The sequence below is a fragment of the Clytia hemisphaerica genome, unplaced genomic scaffold, assembly GCF_902728285.1.
Source record: "Clytia hemisphaerica strain Z4C2 unplaced genomic scaffold, Clytia hemisphaerica genome assembly, whole genome shotgun sequence".
NCBI classification, from domain to species: Eukaryota; Metazoa; Cnidaria; class Hydrozoa; order Leptothecata; family Clytiidae; genus Clytia; species Clytia hemisphaerica.
In genome coordinates, this window is record NW_027104551.1 from 1,989,683 (window position 1) to 2,012,621 (window position 22,939).

General features: G+C 34.9%; 3 protein-coding genes and 1 long non-coding RNA gene across 4 annotated transcripts; 2 read left to right on the forward strand and 2 right to left on the reverse strand.

Annotated features, from left to right (window-relative positions):
* Positions 1-1,404: 1,404 nt before the first annotated feature.
* Positions 1,405-5,091, forward strand: LOC136822921 (uncharacterized). Its single transcript, XM_067079227.1, has one exon. The coding sequence runs from the start codon at positions 1,405-1,407 to the stop codon at positions 5,089-5,091; it is 3,687 nt and encodes a 1,228-aa protein (XP_066935328.1).
* A 57-nt stretch (positions 5,092-5,148) lies between these two features.
* Positions 5,149-6,754, forward strand: LOC136822950 (uncharacterized). The gene is made up of 2 exons (XR_010848968.1): positions 5,149-5,873; positions 6,086-6,754. It is a non-coding gene; the product is annotated as an uncharacterized lncRNA (long non-coding RNA).
* Positions 6,755-9,227: 2,473 nt separating this feature from the next.
* Positions 9,228-12,837, reverse strand: LOC136822963 (uncharacterized). The gene is made up of 7 exons (XM_067079265.1): positions 12,638-12,837; positions 12,288-12,402; positions 11,828-12,012; positions 11,515-11,680; positions 11,165-11,251; positions 10,734-10,898; positions 9,228-10,520 (listed from the first exon to the last, which is right to left on the reverse strand). The coding sequence occupies exons 1-7, from the start codon at positions 12,686-12,688 to the stop codon at positions 10,186-10,188; spliced, it is 1,104 nt and encodes a 367-aa protein (XP_066935366.1). The 5' UTR covers positions 12,689-12,837; the 3' UTR covers positions 9,228-10,185.
* Positions 12,838-12,996: 159 nt separating this feature from the next.
* On the reverse strand, positions 12,997-20,617 carry LOC136822964 (uncharacterized). The gene is made up of 6 exons (XM_067079266.1): positions 20,378-20,617; positions 17,234-17,331; positions 16,976-17,059; positions 16,465-16,512; positions 15,960-16,025; positions 12,997-15,373 (listed from the first exon to the last, which is right to left on the reverse strand). Exons 1-6 carry the CDS (start codon positions 20,523-20,525, stop codon positions 14,723-14,725), a joined length of 1,095 nt encoding a protein of 364 aa, XP_066935367.1. The 5' UTR covers positions 20,526-20,617; the 3' UTR covers positions 12,997-14,722.
* Positions 20,618-22,939: the final 2,322 nt, after the last annotated feature.

Consider the following 22,939-nt stretch of genomic DNA (forward strand, 5'->3'; position numbering starts at 1 on the left):
AATGCAATGTTTTCAGAAAATGATAAAGGATGGTTTTTTGCTTTTTATAAAAAACTGATGAAGAAATAGACTTTGTGGTGCATGATGCAACTGCTAATGTCGCAGCAAATTCTAATCCAGAAGAAATCATCTTTAAGAAAAATATTCAGACTGATGAAATCAAGAAAGAATATCCAAATCGAAAGAGAAAATTTGTCAACTATGAAGGACTTTGTAATAGTAATAGTAATAATAAAAAAGTAAAGCTTGATGATTTATTCAAAAAAATTGACAAAAGGATACACATTGACCCTTCAAAACAGAAGCCAAAAATTGGATATGAAAATAGAAAGACAAAGTATGACCCTTTGAAACGTAAAGAGCGACATCAAAATTCTTATGACCCTGACAAACAAAAAGCAGAATACAATCCCATAAAACGTAAAGCAAAATACGATCCCATAAAACGTAAAGCAGAATACGACCCCGCAAAATATAAAGCAGAATACGACCCCGCAAAATATAAAGCAGAATACGACCCCACAAAACGTAAAGAACAGCATCAAAAATCATACAACCCTGAAAAACGAAAGGCAATATATGACTCTCAGAAGCTGAAAGAAAAACATTGTTCTAAAAAACAAGATAAAAGATTAAATTCCCAGGAAACCGAAATTGATCACAACATTAATAAAAACATGAAAGATTTTCAGAAATCTATGAATTTTTCAATTGTTCAATGTCAAACATGTTTTGAATCCTGGCCAATAAAAATTACATCAAAAGTAAACTCAGTCAATGATTACATTTGTACGCGTTGCAAAAGAGACAAAGGTACTCCCAAAAATTCAGTTCTGAGAATAATATGAAACCAAGTCCAGTACCAGAAGCACTGAAAGGTCTCAATCAAATCGAAGAAATGCTTATTGCTAGAGCTTTTCCTGTAATGCAAGTGTATACCCGACCAAGAGGAGGTCAGAGAGCTTATAAAGGTCACGTTTTAAATTTGCCTCATAATGTTCAAAAAATTGCAGATGTCCTACCACGAGAGCCCAGCGACATTCCTATAATGATTTTTAAAATAAATGGGAAAAATAATACTTCAAAAGAACTTGTCGTTAGACGTGAAAAGATTTTACAGGCATTATTATGGCTGACAGGAAAAAATGAACAAGGTGAACCTAATAATTTTCTATATAGTGAAATCAATATAGATATGGAAAGGCTACAAAAGCTGCCTGAAAATGGATTCATTGACTTACCAGACTTGCACGTACAAATGAATGAGAAAAATGATATTGAGAGCGGTGAAGAAAATGAAAGTGACAACGAAAATGAAGATGTCAGTGAAAATATGAAGAATTGCCAGATTTAGGTCCAGTTAATGATGATAACGATGAACGTGTTTTTGATGAAAACACTGAAATGAAAAGTTTCTTACCATCTAAACTAGAGAAAGCAAAGGAAGCTGACTTAACAAAAAGTGAAATTTTGAATACAAAAACTGAAGTTGATATTGGAAGTACTCCACTTAGTGAATTCAATACACCCTACTTAGCAAGTCTTGCATTTCCGACATTGTTTCCAGACACAAAAGGTGACCCAACTAATCCTGCAATCATAAGGGAAATAGCAAAAAGTGAAACAGAGAGTTTTGCTGAAAAATTGAAACATTTAATCAAATTTGCCGAAATTGATGACAAAGGAAAATGGTTTTATAGATTTGCATCTCATCCAAGATTTTCCTTTTGGGGCTTCAATATGCTGTATAGAAAAAGATTGATTAGCCAAGGAAATTTTTTTATCAAGCAAAACCCAGGTGAAGCTAATTTGAGCATTGAAGATTTACAAGATCTTGTTAGGGATAATGATCACTACGTAGTAATGAAAAAACTACAAAGATACTCAAAGAATGTAACAGGTACAAATGCCTATTGGTGCGATGTCAAGGAAAAATTAAAAGCCACGATAACACAAATGGGCACGCCAACTATATTTTGGACATTGAGTATGGCTGATTTTCACTGGCCAGACATTCATGATTTATTTTCTTCAAATGACGAATCTGAATCTGCTGATTTTAGACAAAACATTGTTGATAATCCTCATATAGTAGATTGGCTTTTCACTGAACGAGTAAAAAGTTTTGTAAAACATTGGTTATATGAATCTTTAAATGCAGAATGGCATTGGTATAGGTTTGAATTTGCAGTTATGCGTGGTTCTATACATTGTCACGGTTTAGCAAAATTGAAAGATGATCCAGGAATATGTGAGTTGACTGAGAAGGCTCTGCAAGGTTTTTTGGCTCAACAAACTTTATCAAATCAAACAGAGATTGACCTTGAAAATAATACTCTTTTAAATCTTGCTGTAATCGAGGGAAACAATGCTGAAAGGCAAATCTGTGATTATGTAGATTCTTTAATGACAGCTATGAATCCAATTGAAGGACCTGTTGATGAATGGGAAAAGCCAAATGTTCATCCATGCAAAAAAAGACTTGAGGATATACCTGAAGAGGATTTAGAACAAGATTACATAGATCTAGCAAATAGCGTGCAACGGCATACAAAATGTAGTTCAGCCTATTGTCTAAGAACTAAGAATGACAAACAGGAATGTCGTTTTAAATTTCCTTTTGAATGCTGCGAGAAAACACATTTAACCTTTGAAAAAGTAAAATTGAAGGGAGGCGGTGAAAAGTATGTTCCAAACATTGTTCTGAAAAGAAATGATCCTAGAATGAATAGGCATCAACAGCTTCAATTACAATCATGGAGGGCTAATTGCGATATACAAATTATCCTTGACCACAATGCTTGCTTGAATTATATTGCCAAGTATGCATCAAAAGCAGAAAAGATATCTGACGTTGCAAAAGAAGCGTTTACATCTGTCATTGGTAATCTTTCAGGAAAGGAAACTTCTGGTAATATTTTTCGAAAACTGATTATCAAATCTGTCGGTGAAAGAGACTTTAGTGCTCAAGAAGTAATGCATCAAATTATGTCTTTGAAACTACATTGCTCTTCATTTGATGTTGTAAGTTGCTCTCTTGAGGGATCAAGACAAATGAAAATTGACAATGATGGCGTTGAAACCAAAACCTCTTTCTTAGATGATTATGCTTCCAGATATGTTTATGAAGACAATGAGATTAGGCAAAGTAACCTCATAGATTTTGTTTCGAACTGGAAAATAAGTGCTAAAGACAAAAAGATTCAAAAGAGGAAAAAGGCAGTTGTTGTTCGTACTTTTCCAAATTATAGTCCAAACCCAAAGAGTGACAGTTATCCTTTATTTTGTAAATTCCAATTGATCAAGTACAAACCATGGAATGATTCTGTAGACAGTCTCTGGGAAGGTTTACAAGCAACAAATGAGACATATTGCCAGAAATGGAAAGAATTCATTAACAGCTCTTTAGGAAGAGAATTAGTTCCGAATTGGAAAAGGCATTACATCAATGCAAACAATTTTGAATATCAGGTTGAAGATGAAGAAAATGAAGAGGAAGAAAGTGAAAATATTTTTTTACGTGAAGATTGGATGGATATAGCAGACCTGAATTCCATGCCCAATAACGTTTCTACAGAAAATCAACAATATTGGACTGATTCTTATGATTCTTATACTCAAGATCAAATTAATGCAATGCCCTTTTGGATTGAAGAGAAAAAAAAGACTTTTGAAAATGATAATCCCACAGATTATAGTCAATATCAAGTTGAGAACTTAAATGCAGAGCAGCTCCAAGCTTACAATATTGTACATGATCATGCTCAAAATATAAATGCTGACCCTTTACAAATGATAATCACTGGGATTGCAGGAAGTGGAAAGTCATATTTAATAAATTGCATTAAAAAACTCCTTGGCAAAAAGTGTTTATTGACATCTTATTTTGGTATTGCTGCCTTTAATATTAATGGAAGAACATTGCACAGCACTCTCAAATTGCCAATTCGAAGCAAGTTAAAGCATGAACTCAAAGGAAAGTCACTTGACAATTTACAAACTAACCTTAAAGACATAGATTATATTATTATTGATGAATTCTCTGTAGTAGGCCAAAGATTGCTAGGCTGGATAGATAGTCGCTGTCGTCAAGCAACAAGAAAATTAGAAACTTTGTTTGGTGGAATATCTATTATATTAGTAGGAGATGTTGCACAGTTACCACCAGTCATGGATGATGTATTGTACCATTCTTTTCCAAAAAATGAAATTGCAGTTGCAGGTTATCTGGCCTATTGTTGTTTCAGAACTGTCGTAAAACTTAAAGCAAATATGAGATCTGCTGGTGAGGATGAGTCACAAAAGAAATTTAGAAAAGCTTTGAAAAATTTGAGAAATGGAAAATCAACCATGGAAGACTGGAATTTTTTCTTGACCAGACAACCTGAAAAAAACCTTGTTGTCTATAATAAATGCATCAGGCTATCCTTTGCAAATGAAGTTGTCAGAGAACATAATGGGAAAATGTTGGATTCTTTACAATCACCCATTGCAGTCATTAAAGCAAAAAATACTCCACCAAGTGCGTCAAAATCATCCTCAGAAGAATTTGGTTTAGCAAATGAAGTTTTCCTTGCCAAAGGTGCCAAAGTAATGCTTACAAGAAACTTGTGGTCAGATGTGGGACTTTGTAACGGAAGTTTAGGCATTGTCAAAGACATAATATTCCAAAGAAACCACTTGCCACCTGCGCTTCCTATAGCTGTTATAGTAAAATTTGATAGATATACAGGGCCAAGTTTTTTTGATGATGAAGATAATTGTGTTCCAATTGTGCCTATCATAGAAACTTCATCTGAAGATAACGTACAGAAAGAAAGAATGCAAATACCTTTGAAACTTGCATGGTCGATAACTATTCATAAATCTCAAGGTCTTACATTGGATAAAGTTGTAGTGGATTTGGGTAAGAAAGAAAGCATGGATGGTTTAACTTATGTTGCATTATCACGTGTGAAAAAGCTAAATGACATGGTAATTGAATCATTTCCATTCGAAAGAATCAATAAATTGAGTGACGGTAAAAGATTCAAATTTAGAGTACGCGAAGAAAGCAGACTAGAAGAATTAGCAGCACGAAACAAGCCTTAGAAGTAATTAGATGGAATAATTTAGTATATGTCATGTCAAAATCATTGCATGGGGGGGGGCTCAGGGCAGGGAAGGGTATTTTGCAAAAAGCAATATTTTCTTTTCCTTTGAAATACATTCTTATCCAACGAGTGAAATTATTTAGTACTTTTTATCATGAAAAATCGATGAATTTAAGATAAGAAAGATTTCAAAACTGGTCCAACTACAGGGTGTCCTATGAAAAATTCCCCAGAACAATAGATGAAAACATTCTTTTGTTTTAAGAGGAATTTTTCATTGGATACTCTGTACTTTAAATATCTTGATCATGAGTAGAAGCCTTGCATAGACTTTTCAAATCCTTACATTATTTTTTTTATATTTTTATCCTAACTTATAGAATATTATATTGTTTTGTAATACATGAATTTTTTTATATCTTTATAATAAATTTGAAGGATATTATATTTTTATACAGAATTATTGAAATTACGTATTATTTATGATTTTGTACAAATTTTATTTGATTGATTGAATTTACATTTATTACTTCCAAGTTCCAAGTTGATTACAATAATGTGAATGTGAATTGATGTTTGATCTTTACCACAGAACAATAATGAACAATGATAAAAATGATAATAGTAGAACAATGAATGAATATGGACAAAAGTGATTATTTTTGGTGATTGAATTGGCAACGAAATTCCGCTGTAACGAAAATTATTCGAGAATCGTCATTCAACATACTCTACTCCCAACGACAATGCTTAAAAATCCTGTATTATGGAACTTTGACAGTAAGTACAAATAATCTTTTCATTGTGTACTTTTATAGGACTAAGGTTTATTAATCTTTTATGTTTAACCTGTGTTCTTATTGATACTTACCAGTCACTATTTGGGAAATTAATATCAAAAATTGAAAGAAACTTGTGAACTATTTTGAGGAAATTTCAGTACACTCACCATATTATCATTTAATTTCATGTTTCTTATTTTCCATTTTAAGCTTATCTTATGAAAGAGGATTCATTTACTTTGACAACGCAATATTGCCTCGTTACTGCTACGATTACCACGTTACGTCATCATTTTCCATCCTTCTACACGATATTGCTGTTACAACTGCAAGATAACTGGCATATCAATTTTGTCCATGAGATCCCTTGTCATGTCGTTGGGAAAAGTCCTGGATACGCTATTTCCTGGTTTCTGCTCATCAATATTGCCTCGTTACTGCTACTATTACCACGTTACGTCATATCATTTTCCATCCTTTACACGGCGCTGTTCTAGCTTCTAGATTACTGGTAAATCCATTTATTGTTAACAATTTTGGATCACGATATCCTTTGTTAAACCCTTGGAAAAACTCCTAAGTACGTTGTTACCTGTCAATTTTTGGTTCCTGCTCGTTATGTTTCTCGCTCATAGCATTTCTTACTTATGTTTGGTTCTACTATGGGTCATTTATATTACAAATTGGTTGGAATATACTAACATGTCTTTTGAGTATTTTAGTATCTGTAATTGACTCTACCTGGACACTTTTGCTAATGAATATTTTAAGATTCGTATTTTATTATTTGTAAAAGTAATTCACGTTTTTAGAAAAAAATATATTTCATTTATGTTAGCTTTATCGTTGATATCTCAAAGAAAATGCTTTTGAGAAGAATCATTCGAATTATTCCTATAATCATTTCCAAACTTTCGCTATAAAGCATTAAAAAGCTTTAATAAGCATTAATTAGTCTTTAATAAGCATTAATTAGTCTTTATAAATGCTTATAAATAGGCATCTGTAGCGGGTGGCAGTTAGTGAAAGCTATGGCTAGTCTTAAAAAATGTATTCGTTCCAACACCCGGAAATTCTCACTACCGACTGCATTGAAAAAGTAAACCAAAAGAACATTATCCCCACAGAGAAAAATACTCACTATCCTTATTATAATTACACAATGATTTCACACTCACCATAGAGGTAATAAAAGTTAGATTGAGTCTAACAACCTTTCTGTAATAGCCAGAGAAGTCATAAAACTCTTTAGAAATTTCTCTCAAATCGGCCTCCTTTGATTACCAATCATTGATAGTAAAAATCAGTCAAGATATAAGATTATAAGAACTAAAGTAAAGTTATTCTGTCCAACGAAACCTCGTATTTTTAGGTAAAATGCGAATTTTTTTCGAGTAATAATTCCTTTATAGTTTTAAAAGAAGTTTTTATTTTATCGGGAAACTTTCGAGAGGTAAATTCCTTCAAATTTTGCGAATTCTTTGTTGTTTGTGGAAGGTTCTTTGCTATAAATATATTTAGATCTAAAATAGCAGCTGCCTCAAAATTTTGATAGAAATATAGTTGAAAGATTGGCATTAGTAAATATGTAAAAATTGACAAAATTTGCTGAGGATTCCCCGAGCAGCGAACATTTTAAATTCGATGTTCTGTGCTTATTCTTGCAAGGTTTTCTTATGTTTTATAAACAAAAATGTCATCACACAATGAACGAATTAAAAATGTAGCGTGATTTTATTCAAATTCTCTTCGACTCAAGTATTCCCATGAGCAAAAGCAAAATTAATGGCTTTTTCCCAAAGCAACAGAGCAACAATTTGCTATCAGCGATACAATACAATAGAATAGTAGGAGTGGTATCTCCATCTCTACCTTTATTACTTCCATGCACTCACATAAAGAAAGTAAGTATAGCTTCAAAGACAATACCTTTCACAGCGGTAAACAATAGAAATTATGAATTCCCCACCACTTAATACCAAGGATCATCAAGAGATCCATCCTCTTTGGCGTTTTATTTCATTCCCACTGGGAATCATTGGGACATGAGCGTGCGCAGACATCTATATGCGTAGCGCCAGAGTAGGGACACTTGAATGGCATGGGAAATTGAAACAAGATAGATCTACTGCTAATTTTTGAAAAAATGAACCAATGCCTGAAAACAAAATAATCACTAGATGGACGATGCTATAACGTCCGTTAAATAGATAGTAAGCGCGAAAAGATATATAGGCGAGGATTTTACAGCCGTAATTGGAGAAAAAAATGTATCGGCGGTAGAGTTTAGAACAACACATGTTAATTAGAAACAATCAGCTTGAGAATTGGTTTTCATTTGTATTGTGTCATAAAATGAGTTTAATTTTTTTCTAAAACAACTCCTCTATAGGGAATTAAACTTGCCTTTCATTAATACGTCATATTGTAAAGACACTTCATCGTGTAGACTTTTGCAAATGACCTCGGACAAGTCTCGACGTAACAAACCCTACTATCGTCAGCTACATCAAAATACTAGTGTTTGGTACAGGCTATGTTTACTCCGCCCCAGGCTTACATTCGTTTTTAAATTCATTCCGCCTATCCCAAACATCCCCATTTTAGTGAACTTGTGTTAACCTAGTCACTATTTGTTTTTCGGGGAAATTTTTTTGAACAAAATTTTATAAAGTCTACGTTAGAATCTCCATAATAGCGCACCGCGTTGAATCTAAAAATAGATTTTATTTTTGACATAATCATTACTCTCGATGTGTTTGTACGAGTTCCAATCCCATCAACCTTTGCGCTAATCTCTTTTGCATACGTTAATTGCATCGTTTGACAAAAGATATATAACAGCTTGCACGTATCTTTAATTCTATGCCACGGAAAGTCATGTGACATCTTTTTCAACCAATAAGATTTAATAATTGCGAGGGTAAAACAAACACTATGGTTTAACTCACTAAAAGATTATGCTTACTGAAAACACATAATTAATCTTTAGTAAGTGTTCTGTTGTACCCCAGTTCTGACGTCATGCCGTGGCGAAGAATTGAGCCGCGTTGAATTGTGGGATTGCAACTCGTACAAATGTCAAAAAAAGTGAAAAGTAATAATTTTGACGTATGTGTTGCGGAGCGCTATTAGAACTCTCGCGGGCTGTAAAGAAATGAGCGCGTGAAACTTATGTTTAATGTATTATCGACATAACATAATAGTTAGGACATGTTGTGGTTGTTAGGTTGTGGCAGTAATTATTGCTGGTTTTGTCCAAATACAGGCGCCATTCATTTTGAAAGCAACATTTCAAAGCGAAGGTTAACTCCTCTTTTATTCGACAGATCATATCAACAACAGTTACCAATTTATCCTCAATTTGAGAGTGTTTTTATATTGTTTTTATATTCAACTATTCTGCATATAAAGGTCTATAAAAAATATACAATAAAATAATAAAATATACAATAAAATAATATCTCTCCTAGAAAATACTCGTATATGGGGGTTGGATGTATTGTCTGGGTGGTAGCAAAAGAATGTCATACACTATCCTTGTCCGGGGGGAGGTAATTTCCACCTTAATGGGGCTAAAACCAACGGGGGGGGTTAAACTTTTGTGCGGGGGTGAACTCCAGAAAAATGTTATAATATCAATGTTATAAATGTTTTATCCTAACCTAATGTATATATCTACTGAAAGATCCCATGAATAAGGATAAAAATATTAGTAAAATAAAACACTTCCTAATACATATAGAATTGTTAAAGTAACAAAATTTAGCGATCCTTTAAAAAGATTTCGGAAGAAATGAAGGCTTAAAACTTATACTCTTAAATGCCCAATGAAGACAGGTACTAGGTCACAGTGTGGATGTGCCTTCCATCACGCATCAAGCTCGCGCGAAAGAGCGCGCACACATTATCGCCTACATGTCATCTCCAGTACATTTTAGATTATTCATTGAAAACAGATTACAATATAGTCATTTTTCATGTCTCGATTATTCAATTCTGAATAAAAGACATTCAGCGAAAGAAAGAGAAACACCTGGGTAATCTAGTTAGAAAAACCGAAAGTAAATGGTAGACAAAGTAATGAGCCAAGGCAAAACGAGATTAGTTTCATAGTACCACTATGAAAGAAACCGCCTCCGGCGGTCGATTAAGTTTGAATAAGATATAACGAACTTACTTTTAAAGTGGATAAATTTCGTGTGGTCGAGTTTTTTTCGTGAATCTAGATTTTGATTTTTCAGAGGGCATACAGTATATTATTTTCAAGCATGGAGTGGCTCGAATGAATTGTGTCAAAATTTATCCACTTAAAGTAGGTTGTAACGTTTCTTATAAGGTTGCAAGTCCTCTTCCGGTATACCATCGCCTTTTGTCCAAGTTGGTTCTTTGTATGCGACCCATTTCACAGAAAACATATACCCATCTGTACTCTCGTAATGGTCGAGAATCTTCTCTATATATCCCTCTCCTTTCTTGTCTTTCTCGACCACCTGTCTGAGAGTGACTCTCAACTTTAATGAGTTTGGGACGTAATCGTCAGGTTTTAACCACTCACAAAAGTCTTCCATTCTGATGTCAAAGAAATCGTCGCTTTCACCCTCATTTTCTTCCAGTTCTGACTCATTCGATCTTGGTTTCGGACCTGTGGAAAAACAAAGAATTTTTTCAAAGTTGCAAGAAAGCAAAATTAGTATAAAACGGTCTTTAACTAATGCATCGTAACTGAGAATTGTTTTTAACATTTAAATTTTAGACAACCACAAATTCTCCTTAATAATAGCTCGAGAAATAAATAAACGGTGACAAGTCTAATTTATAGAGATATAAAAGGTGAAAATATAAATTTAACTCGTACAAAGGAAGGATATATTGTCGATGTTTTCCTTTATAAGTATCAATTCTTTCTTTGTCATCAATGCTGGGTTTCGAAAATGAAAGCCTTCTGGTAGCCCAATTACTTCAACAGACCCTTCCACGATTGCTTTATACGGCACTGTGGTTCTTCCTATTTGTAACGCGCCTAAACCCATTTGAATAAAAAGGAAATATTGTCGAATATATCAATAACGATGTGTTTGTAAATGTCATTTATGGCATTCATTTATACCCCCCCCCCAAATACTCTACGATAGCCTCAAAGCGAGTTTTATTAATAATCAATTAATAACGAAGAGAGAATTTGAAATATGAAGCATGTTCACTAAAAACATTTTTCTACGGTAAAGAAATTACCTTGTTCCGTCCATATAGTTAAAATAACGAAAGACAAAATAAAATACAACATACGAATTTTATTATTAAGAAGGTCGACAACTTCTTTTCTTGCAGCTTGACGAGGTTCTTGATTTTCCTCCGCAACTTTACCCAATATCCCTAAATGTAAAAAGAGAACTTTAATTTCGAGTGCACACAAAACCGCGACAGAGAGGCTTGACAGCTTTAGCAAAATTTCCCCGAAATTTAAAAGGTATAATAAGGATGGAACGCCTCCATTTGCCTCCTAGGTCAATTTCGTGTTTCTCCAGAAACTGTACCAAAAAACCTACCCAAGTCGATTTAGGTATGTCAGTCCAAACCCAGAGGTGCACTGTGGAATCGGATTATGTATTTCAATCCAACAATTAAGCTATACTCACCGTCCATGAATTGAGCAAACCTCCACTCCAGGCGGTTTTCTGCCTCAAGAAAACTAGCAGATCTTAAACTTCCGCAGCTGTTGACTCCTTCTTTTGTGGCTCTCTCGTCATTGGTGTCATAGTCCATAACAAGAACTTCTACCCCATAACCATCCAGCTCTTGACACTAATTTTGGAACAGAATTGCAGGAAAGTATTAAACTGATATTAAAATTTCTAGTATAATCACATCCGAAACTTACTAATATCTACCTGAAATATACTACACCTTACAAAAACTTCAAATCGAAGGCAAACTTAAGTAATTACATACCATTCTAGATATCTTTTTCCTGGTATCATTAATTTTTGATCGTTGATCCTCAATCGGCAATTCGTGAAAATCAGCAACCACTACTGCTTCAGCCTCGTCTTCGTAAATCTTTCGTTCAAACTTCGAAATCTGTCCCCATTTCTCATTTGCCTTCGCCAAAGCAATTTGTGGGTCGTATACAGTACCTTACGAAAAAAACCACATATGTACTAAAAAGTATATTTACTACGAGTATTTTTGATGTTGTTGTAATACAACATGTCCCCTCGCAGTCGCAGTAAAAGCTTTTACGTGTCACCAGATTGCAAGTAAAAAGTAACTTTTCACAATCATCACACAATTGAGTTTTTGCACGAGTTTAAAAAAAAAAAACGAAAAACATATTTCTCAATCCTTCACTCCTAGGAACTCAGCGTTGTAAGAATTATTAGGCATGTAATAAATAAACGTAAAAACAAACCTTCTAACTCTTTGAAGTATTTCTTTCTGAATACATCATATGCCCTTGGTTTTGTTAGATATAATTTGTCCCTCTTTGACACTTTTGGAGGCTTGTTATGGTTACTGATCCAGTCCTTAAGAGAAAAAGGGATTGATTAAACTTGATTTCCTTCACTAACTTTTAAGGAAAATGAAATTATCATCATCACTATTCGACCGCAGTTGAGAAATCTTACGCAGTCTTACTAAATATAGGCTTGGAGACCGAAAAGTACATAGACCCCGATCGGATACCAAGGCTAGTTCATTATCAAGGCTATTCAAAGTAAGGCGAACTGTAATATTATGAATACGATTTAGTATACATACCTTAACTTGCTTCTCCGAAAGACCAGTCTCTTTAGCAGCTTGAGAGATCATCTGCCTTGCTTCAAGATGGTCTTTTCCTTATTATAATAATCTTGAAGGAGGGTCTTCTGCTCTGGTGTTTTTGCGTTGTTGGCTCTTTTTGACATTTTTATTTATTTATACTTTACTAAAATTTAAAATCGATAATGTTTTTCACTTCGGAGCTTATAATCAAACACTGTGTTTGAATTTAGTCCAATTTATTAATAAGGTCAAACGGACGCCAATTACCTGAGCCCAATAACAAGAAATATTCATAGCGTAATTTGACCGTGAACTCGAACAAAACCCCCTTATGTGTTGTCGATTGACACTAATACACCACAACTTAAACAATGAATTTTCTTTGAGAATGAGAATAAGAGATGGATATCTAAATAATATCATAATCGAGAATAAGCTACTCGAAAAAAGATTCGCTATTTCATGGCTTATAAGCAGGTTCTAAGTTCCCCTGAGAAGTGGCCCCTCTGGGCCCCTAGAATTTAGGTTGCCCCTTCTTGTGAAATATCCTAGGTGGCCTCTAAGTTTGAGAAACTAAGAAAATTTGAAGAATTGATACTGTAGATATGCTTTTTTAGAAGTATCATCTATCATCGTTTTGTTAAGCACAATCAAAGAAATACAAGAGTCTGAATAAGTTTGTACAAGTAAATAACAAAAAGTTACTATTATTATAACAAAAGATTTCTTTAAAGAGGTTTGTAAAAAGTATTAAACTTTTGTAAGTGGGGGTGCAAATCCCTTGCTAGACAGTTATTAACCAAGCAGTGCAAGATATCAAAGGTTTTTTAGAAATCACTGTGCAATAACTAGTTTCAAAGAATGAATTTTGAGTTTTCCTCCCACCATTGCTTGGTCTGAATAGAAAACATCAGTAATAAATTTAGGTGACCCCTAGCTGAGAAGATTGTCCCTAGCCTTAGACTAGAATCAGGTACTAGTTGCTGTTGAGAGGGGGTGAAGCCATGCCTTTCGATCTGTTTTTACAAATACTCTTGTTGACAAAAGAAAAAGGTAAGAAAAAACTTAGCTTTGGGCTTTTCCAGAAAAAATTCGTTCATGGGGGGTGGAGGATATATTATTTTTTCTGTGATCTACCCCTGGACATTTCGATTTTTCACCCCCTGGACACGTGTTTTACCCCTGGACAAGCATCAAGTTGACCCCCTGGACACAAATATTTACCCCTGGACATCGCAGATTTACCCCATGGACATGGCAGTTTTTCAGGGTTTTTTCAATACCCCTGGACAATATATCCTCCACCCCCCATGAATGGTTTTTTTCTGGAAGAGCCCTTTGTAAATGTAGTCGTGAAACTGTGAAAAGTTTTGAAAAGTGGTATTTATTTTTGTTTATTTTTCAAACAAAAAGCATCTCGAGGTATGTTTTTTTCATTGAAATTCTGCTTGACGCAATCCTTAGAAACGTACGCTGAATCCTTTACTTTCTTTAACATCATGAGAAAAAAAATTAAGAAAAACCTCTCATCTTAAGTCTTGAGCTAGAAATATGGTTTCCCTGTCATCTTAAAGCAGCAAAAGATAAGTTAATCGGCCGTTCATTGAAAATGGAACGCTGTACGGAGGCTGTGATGAATTCTATTTTCAGATTTGGTACGCACAGGCAATGGAAACAAGTATCATAAGAACTAGTAAGAAAACATAGCCTGGACTCTTTCCCAGAGAGTATCTGCTTTTTCTCTAAAATCAGCCTCAGCTTGACAACCATCAGCAAAAAAGCTGATTCTTGACTCGAGAACGTCATCCAGCCCAAAATCACGTCTAGCCAGTAAAACTTTTTTGACCAATTCACCAAACGAATAAACATCAGTCGAAAAACTGACTGGCGAGCCTGTGAATATCTCAGGAGCAAAATGTCTCTGTTCAGGGAATTTTCTCAGTAAAAATTTAGAGAGGTTTGGTTTGACGCTTTCAGAGCGACAGGCAAATGAAAAACCAGCAATAACAGGCTCCCATTCTTTCAAAATTACGTTTTCAGGAACAATGTGATTATGAATGATTCCTTTTGAAAATAGAAAATTCAGTCCACAAGCGAACCTTCTATTAACTCTCTGAAAACGAAAAAGTTTTTGAATGTAGACTTTTGCATCATAAAGTCGAGCCTTGTTCCATCTTGGTAATACATAACGTGGGACAAAACACCACTTATGCCCACCAAACCCATGGTACGAACAATGTTTTTGTGTTTGCCAGTAAAGACTAGAAGCCGGTGTTCATGGCTTAAGATTGAAATTCCTTGATGCCCAAAAATATCAGTTTTAGTGCATTTAACAGCAACAGAATCATTAATATCGCGAAACCAGTATCGCTTGACATCGCAAAAAAAGCCGGCGGGTAAATTCGTGACTTTTAATCCCTTAAATTCACTCTCATCGAGGAATATGGGCTCTTCTTTTTGCAAAACGCAGTCCCCGGAATGGAAGGCGTTAGAAAAAAGGGATGCATCCACTAACGATGCCGAACGCGTTTGCCCAAGTTGCTCTACCATCTTTTGGTGGGTGTAACTCGCACTTGTCATTGAAAGGGAAGCATTTTTCTCGCGTAAAACTGAGATAGTGTGTGCCTGTTCACTATTCACCTGTTTCAACCTATCAATTTTCTTTCTCTGATGTTCTTCAACAGTTACTTCTTTAGTCCTCCACTTGAAGCGCTTACTCTTAGGATGGTCATTCTAAAAGAAAAAACATTTTCAAATTGGAAAATCAAACAAAACTTTGAGCTCTTAAACCCGAAAACCAGATACATCATCCTATGATCTCCTTACATACCACACAACACTAAAGGTCAAATTTTGATTCTCAAAAGGTGTGTATCAGCCTATTTCTGACAATAGGCCATTTCATAATGAAAGCTCCTCATTAGAGGACAATCAGTCCTAATTCCCCATCATTCATTAGCCTGTGTAGCAAAGATGTATATAATCGTTTTTGTGATGTAAAGTCTATTCGAAATGGAAAATAGACATCGTAATGTCTTCTCTTATAACTATGTTCATCCATTACGTTTCCGTTCTGTTCCGAACCGAGATGAAGTCTTTCTACTGCCAGCTGTAATTTTTCAATAAGTTTCATTAAGTTTTAGAACAGGACGGAACGATAACTTGTGAATACGGTCTAAATTGATAAAGAAAAGAAAGCCTAAACGACACGAAAATCATATTAAAAATGTTACAATAAGAAAAAAAGGAATGCAGAATCAACAAAACAAAAGAGAATCGCACGTCAGCCTTCCCACAAATATGAATATCTCTGATTTACCTCTCGTTGTTCAAATTCGACATTGTCTGATAAATCATTTCCATTTTCTTCTACATCAGACAAAGGCTGAAAAATTTTTCATTCAGAATAAACGAGCAATTTACATCTTATTTCAATACATAAACAGAATTTTAACTTAGGTCACTTAATAGTCGTTTCATTTTAATCGTCTTTAAAGGCCGTTTAAATGAATTATAGAGAAATTGCCACGAAATCTTTTACCAGAGTTATACGGTGGTAGAAACTCAATTTCAAATTCGATTTGTTAAACTAAATTAAGTGACCCTGTCTCAAAGCAGAAAAAAACTGCACAAACCAATGAAAATACAGTGTAAACTTTAAATACAGTGTGAACTTTAAGTCGCCTAAATCTTTTCTCTTACACGTTTGAAATCCAACTTAAAAGAAAGGACGTGGTAAAGCAAAGTTCTTGGAATTTTCCCCTACTACTTGGATTATTTTAAGTCCAATATTAAGGCTTGAAAATATAAATCCAAAATGTCACCTCTTGTGTACCATTTTGAATGTCAGGTATTTGGAGCTGCAAAGATACCTAAAAAGATTTGTGCACCATTAAACTCATACCAAACGCAAACTTTACTCAATTATTATATGTATGTAGGTGTATTATCTTTGTATGTTTGAAATCAAAGGCTAGATTCTCTCCATCGAGAGTGTATGTTTCAATTTTTAAGACTAAGAATTAGACAAAGAATTAAAAATGGATTTAATAATGAAAAGAAACAATCTAATGACCATCATATAATTGCGGATTCAATGTAAACCGAATCTTCCCCAAAAATCAATTGACAATTAATGCTTATAAATAATAGAGTACTTTTTCATCTAAACCTTCCTTATTCTCTCAGCTAATTTTTTTGAGAGTTTTAAACAAAGTGAGGAGACTTTATATCGAATTTTGTTGTGATTTTTTTTTCATATCATGAAGTTTTTTGTATTAAAATTGCTGAAGAGTTGTAATAAATAGTCGAATTTCATAAGAGTAATTCAATTACCTTAAACTGAGAAGATAACTGTTCACCAATTTGTATGAAAATTTCCTCAACGCTCAATTCGTCCACCATGGATTCTATTTTCTTCTGAATTATTAGACAAAAAAACAACTTAAAACTTAATAAGATATACTTTGCTCTTTCTGCAGTATTGATCAAGCAAATAATTTTCATTATAAGCAATGTTATTTGGTGTAATTATAAATTTAAAATAAATAATTTATAGTCACCAGAAAGGAACTACTAATTTGTAATTAGCACCTTCTGATCTTTCTTCAATTTTTCTAGTACTCTTCTCTTACGGCTACTATTTCCATCAAGTTCAGGGTGAAGAGTGCCTTTAATTTGTTTCCACATGGCTGAAAGGAAAAAAAAAATGATAGAAACTCAGTGAATTTAAAAACGATAGAAAATATAGTAATAAAACTGGAAGTTAACCCTCTAATTCTATTAACATCCTTAACAAACTCATACCTATGTAGCTTGATCCTTTAAAAAGAACCCAAAAAAACTTTTCATCTCATGCCACTGTATGAATTCTTTACCAGAAAAAGATTTTAAATCGATCAATCTCATTAAAACAACAACAACAAAAATTTGGCTCAGTAAATGTCTTTTCCCACGTTTACTTGTCTGGCCTATGGAGAGTCTTCATTCCAAAAAGTGCGAGAAAATTAATGGCTATCTGGAGATTCAATACAATAGTTTTCTTTGTTTCTTCACACAGGAACACTTTCGGAACTGTACTTAGTGTAATACAGCAAATATTACTTAATTTTGGCTATACCAAAGGAAATCGTTATTCTTTAAAAAATATTCCATGAATAAAATCTGCTAATATTGATAGTAGTATTAAAGGTAATTTTTGGTATAGTAGTATTGATCAGGTAATTTTTGGTAAACAGTTATTGGTAAACAATGACTTACAAATTTCACCAATATGGCACAAGGCAAAACAGATATACAAGGAATTTGGAGTTGTTTTTAATAAATGACCATGAACCTGGAAGTTTTCATGACAATGAGAAAAAAATGAATTCCCTAGATTGTTTGTTTTCACTTACTCACTTTACTCACTTCCTTTACAGTAGGGGGATTCCATTCTTTTCTGTAAACTTTCTGTATTTTTTACTTTCAAAGTGGAAAGTTTTCTGTACAATGATGATGATGGAATCTATATCATTTCATTATGATGGACGATGAAAATCAAGCCTTCCAGCCAGGAGCATTTCTGCTTTTGGCATGTTCTTTCCATCACACAAATGAAGAACGAATGTACATCTTTAGACAAAAACTTAATGCCAACAGTGATTTAAAGAAGTGCTTCATAGAAAAAAATCATTCAAACATTTTGTCGGACTTGTCAAAAATTTTATGGCTTGAACAATTGAGCAAAATACCCTGATTTCAATCCTGCATTCTCAAGCTTTTGTCAGCCAAAGATTTCAGTGATGATACTAGTTGAGATAATTTCCATAAAAAACATGAATAATTCTTGCCTAGAAATAGGCCCTGAAGTATTTTTGAAAGTAAAATATTACAGTTTTTAGCTGCTCTTTTTGCCCTAATTTTTCCAATGATATATTTATTTTTTGAAGACTCTGGCTTAATATTTCTTTTGTTAAATGTTAAGTCTCCTACCCACATTTAAAAATAAAGTCTCAACCAGTAATTCCTACCTTCTTAAAAGAACTCTTCCTAATGATGTCATTTTAAATAATAAAAAACTCCAGTATTAACAAATCAATAACACACTGACAAAAAGTGGGTATTGAACTAAATCTTTTCCTGTTTTGTTTTGATGCTGGAGTTTTTAATTATTTGAACATGACATTGTGATTAGGAAAAAGGTCTTTTATTCCTATTTCTAAAGAAGGCTGACGAAATTAGAAGGGGGCTGTCATGGACCAACCTGCGTTACCTAATCATTATAATCAATCGAAGCCAATCAAATTAATTGAAGACCATAGTCAATAGACCTTTTACAGCTCACGATGTCATGTTGAATAGTTAAAAACTCCAGCATTAAAACAATAACACATGAATGCAGAATTAGTAAAACAGTGTAATAAATTTTTCTTCTCATTGTTTTGATGATGCTGGAGTTCTTAATTATTCAGCGTAACATTGCGTTCTGCAAAAGGTATATTCGAAAGATTTATATACATTTTTTGAAGCTTATTAATTGACGACTTTGATTCCTTTGAAAATCAATTTGATAAACTTACCTGACTTCAATTGACTTTGATTGAATTTCAATTGAATTTGACCCAGACTCTCCCAATCGATACAATATATACAATCGATATAGCTCTTGATCAGACCAATTGATAACAAATCGCTGGATTGGATAGCGATTGGTTTCAATAATCGATAGGTATAATGGATAATCATTAAAACCGTTTAAAAAATTGCCTCATTATAAAGATGATCGATGTTAAACGATTTCATCATTTCAATCCACGAAGACGGAGTACGCACATCAAACTTTCAAAACACGCAATTTTTTTCAATCAGCGGTTTTATTCCCAGGAGAATAATTTATCGTCAGCCGAATAAGGATTATTTTTGTACCTTTGCTAGTGATTTTTCAGCTTGAGTTCATGTATGTCTAATGTTATGGTTTTTTGAAGTGCTTTTATATTTATTATTTTATATTTATATTTTGCATATGTTTTGCATACTTTCTAAGGGAATTTCACCATGGCAATTCGGCCACCATAATTTTTGCATACAATTCAATATGGCGGATGGAAAGGTGAAAAGGTCTATTCAATCGATGATCAATGGATACTAAAGATTTTGGAATAGGCTTGATTACCTATCCATTGTCGGAACCAATCAATATCTAATCTATCGATTGGTCATTGTTTTCGTTGAAAAAATGTATTGTTTGTTTGTATTGTATCGAGTGGGAGAGCCTGGTTTGACCAGGGTTTGACTGTTTGACTTCTTCGAAAACATCGACAAGAGAAGGTCTAGTATACACATCTCTACTAATGCATAAATGCCTTTGATAGGATATTCCCTCCTCTATTGAAATCTATACGGACGTCAATCAATGGATATCAAGTAGCTATATTTGATTGGTTTCGTATAATTTTTCATTGGGAAAAGATCACAAGCAACAAGTGGTCGATGTTATGAAAGGCTGAAAGAGTTGATTGATGGTTTATCAATCAGCTATTAGGTAATCCAAGTCCTTGATATATACCGGTATATGATAATTTAATACCGCAATTTACATTTGATTTGATTTGGTTATCATCATGGGTGAATATGTGTAAAAAAGTTGTCAACAGAGAGAGAGAGAGAGAAGTTTGCATGAGTGCAAATAAAATATGAAAATGGTTGTTCAAATCCATAAACTTTATAATAAATTAGAGAAGAAACTGAGTTACAAACCTTGAAAATAAACACTCATGAAGACATCTTTCTGTAAGCGTGCAGTCGCCATGTTGTTTACGCTTAAAATGAAAAGCACCCGGATCCAGTAACTGCATGTAGGTATTTGAAAGAACGTTATCTGATGGTCATCCGCTACGCCAGTCATTAGAGATTCAGAGCAACAGCGTACTTCGATGAAGATCCGTATTTTTTTAATAGCGTAAACCGATGTCCATCCGCTACTATTTACATAGACGGGTGGATGGTGGGCGTTGCTACTTGTTCTACAGGCTGTAGGGTGGGTTTAAAGGCCTAACCAAGCCAAATGACTCACTGCATTTGGCTTGGCAGGGTAAACACGGAAATTTAAAGCCAATTTGAGGGGTTGATACTTGTTCTAAAGGCTGTGGGGTGGGTTTAAGGGCCTAACCAAGCAAAATGACTCACCGCGTTTGGCTTGGCAGGGTAAACGCGGAAATTTAAAGCCAATTTTAGGGGTTGATACTTGTTCTAAAGGCTGTGGGGTGGGTTTAAGGCCTAACCAAGCAAAAGAACTCACCGCGTTTGGCTTGGCAAGGTAAAAGCGGAAATTTAAAGCCAATTTTAGGGGTTGATACTTGTTCTAAAGGATGTGTGGTGGGTTTAAAGGCCTAACCAAGCAAAATGACTCACCGCGTTTGACTTAGCAGGGTAAACACGGAAATTTAAGGCCAATTTTAGGGGTTGATACTTGTTCTAAAGGCTGTGGGGTGAGTTTAAAGGCCTAACCAAGCAAAATGACTCACCGCGTTTCGCTTAGCAGGGTAAACGCGAAAATTTAAAGCCAATTTTAGGGGTTGATACTTGTTCTAAAGGCTGTAGGGTGGGTTTAAAGGCCTAACCAAGCCAAATGACTCACCGCGTTTGGCTTGGCAGGGTAAACGCAGAAATTTAAAGCCAATTTTAGGGGTTCATACTTGTTCTAAAGGCTGTGGAGTGGGTTTAAAGGCCTAACCAAGCAAAATCACTCACCTCGTTTGGCTTGGCAGGGTAAACGCATAAATTTAAAGCCAATTTTCGGGGTTGATACTTGTTCTAAAGGCTGTGTGGTCGGTTTAAAGGCCTAACCAAGCAAAATGACTCACCGCGTTTGGCTTGGCAGGGTAGACGCGGAAATTTAAAGCCAATTTTAGGGGTTGACACTTGTTCTAAAGGCTGTTGTGTGGGTTTAAAGGCCTAACCAAGCCAAATGACTCACCGCATTTTGCTTGGCAGGGTAAACGCGGAAATTTAAATCTAATTTTAGGGGTTAATACTTGTTCTAAAGGCCGTTAGGTGGGTTTAAAGGCCTAACCAAGCAAAATGACTCACGGCGTTTGGCTTGGCAGGGTAAACGCAAAAATTTAAATCTAATTTTAGGGGTTGATACTTGTTCTAAAGGCTGTGGGGTGGGTTTAAAGGCCTACCCAAGCAAAATGACTCAGGGCGTTTGGCTTGGCAGGGTAAACACGGAAATTTAAAGCCAATTTTAGGGGTTGATACTTGTTCTAAAGGCTGTGGGGTGGGTTTAAAGGCCTAACCAAGCAAAATGACTCACCACGTTTGGCTTGGCAGGGTAAACGCGGAAATTTAAAGCCAATTTTAGGGGTTGATACTTGTTCTAAAGGCTGTGGGGTGGGTTTAAAGGCCTAACCAAGCAAAATGACTCACCGCGTTTCGCTTAGCAGGGTAAACACGAAAATTTAAAGCCAATTTTAGGGGTTGATACTTGTATTAAAGGCTGTGGGGTGGGTTTAAAGGCCGAACCAAGCAAAATGACTCACCGCGTTTGGCTTGGCAGGGTAAACACGGAAATTTAAAGCCAATTTTAGGGGTTGATACTTGTTCTACAGGCTGTAGGGTGGGTTTAAAGGCCTAACCAAGCCAAATGACTCACTGCATTTGGCTTGGCAGGGTAAACGCGGAAATTTAAAGCCAATTTTAGGGGTTGATACTTGTTCTAAAGGCTGTGGGGTGGGTTTAAAGGCCTAACCAAGCCAAATGACTCACTGCATTTGGCTTGGCAGGGTAAATGCGGAAATTTAAAGCCAATTTTAGGGGTTGATACTTGTTCTAAAGGCTGTGGGGTGGGTTTAAAGGCCGAACCAAGCAAAATGACTCACCGCGTTTGGCTTGGCAGGGTAAACACGGAAATTTAAAGCCAATTTTAGGGGTTGATACTTGTTCTACAGGCTGTAGGGTGGGTTTAAAGGCCTAACCAAGCCAAATGACTCACTGCATTTGGCTTGGCAGGGTAAACGCGGAAATTTAAAGCCAATTTTAGGGGTTGATACTTGTTCTAAAGGCTGTGGGGTGGGTTTAAAGGCCTAACCAAGCAAAATGACTCACCGCGTTTGGCTTGGCAGGGTAAACGCGGAAATTTAAAGCCAATTTTAGGGGTTGATACTTGTTCTAAAGGCTGTGGGGTGGGTTTAAGGCCTAACCAAGCAAAAGAACTCACCGCGTTTGGCTTGGCAAGGTAAACGCGGAAATTTAAAGCCAATTTTAGGGGTTGATACTTGTTCTAAAGGCTGTGTGGTGGGTTTAAAGGCCTAACCAAGC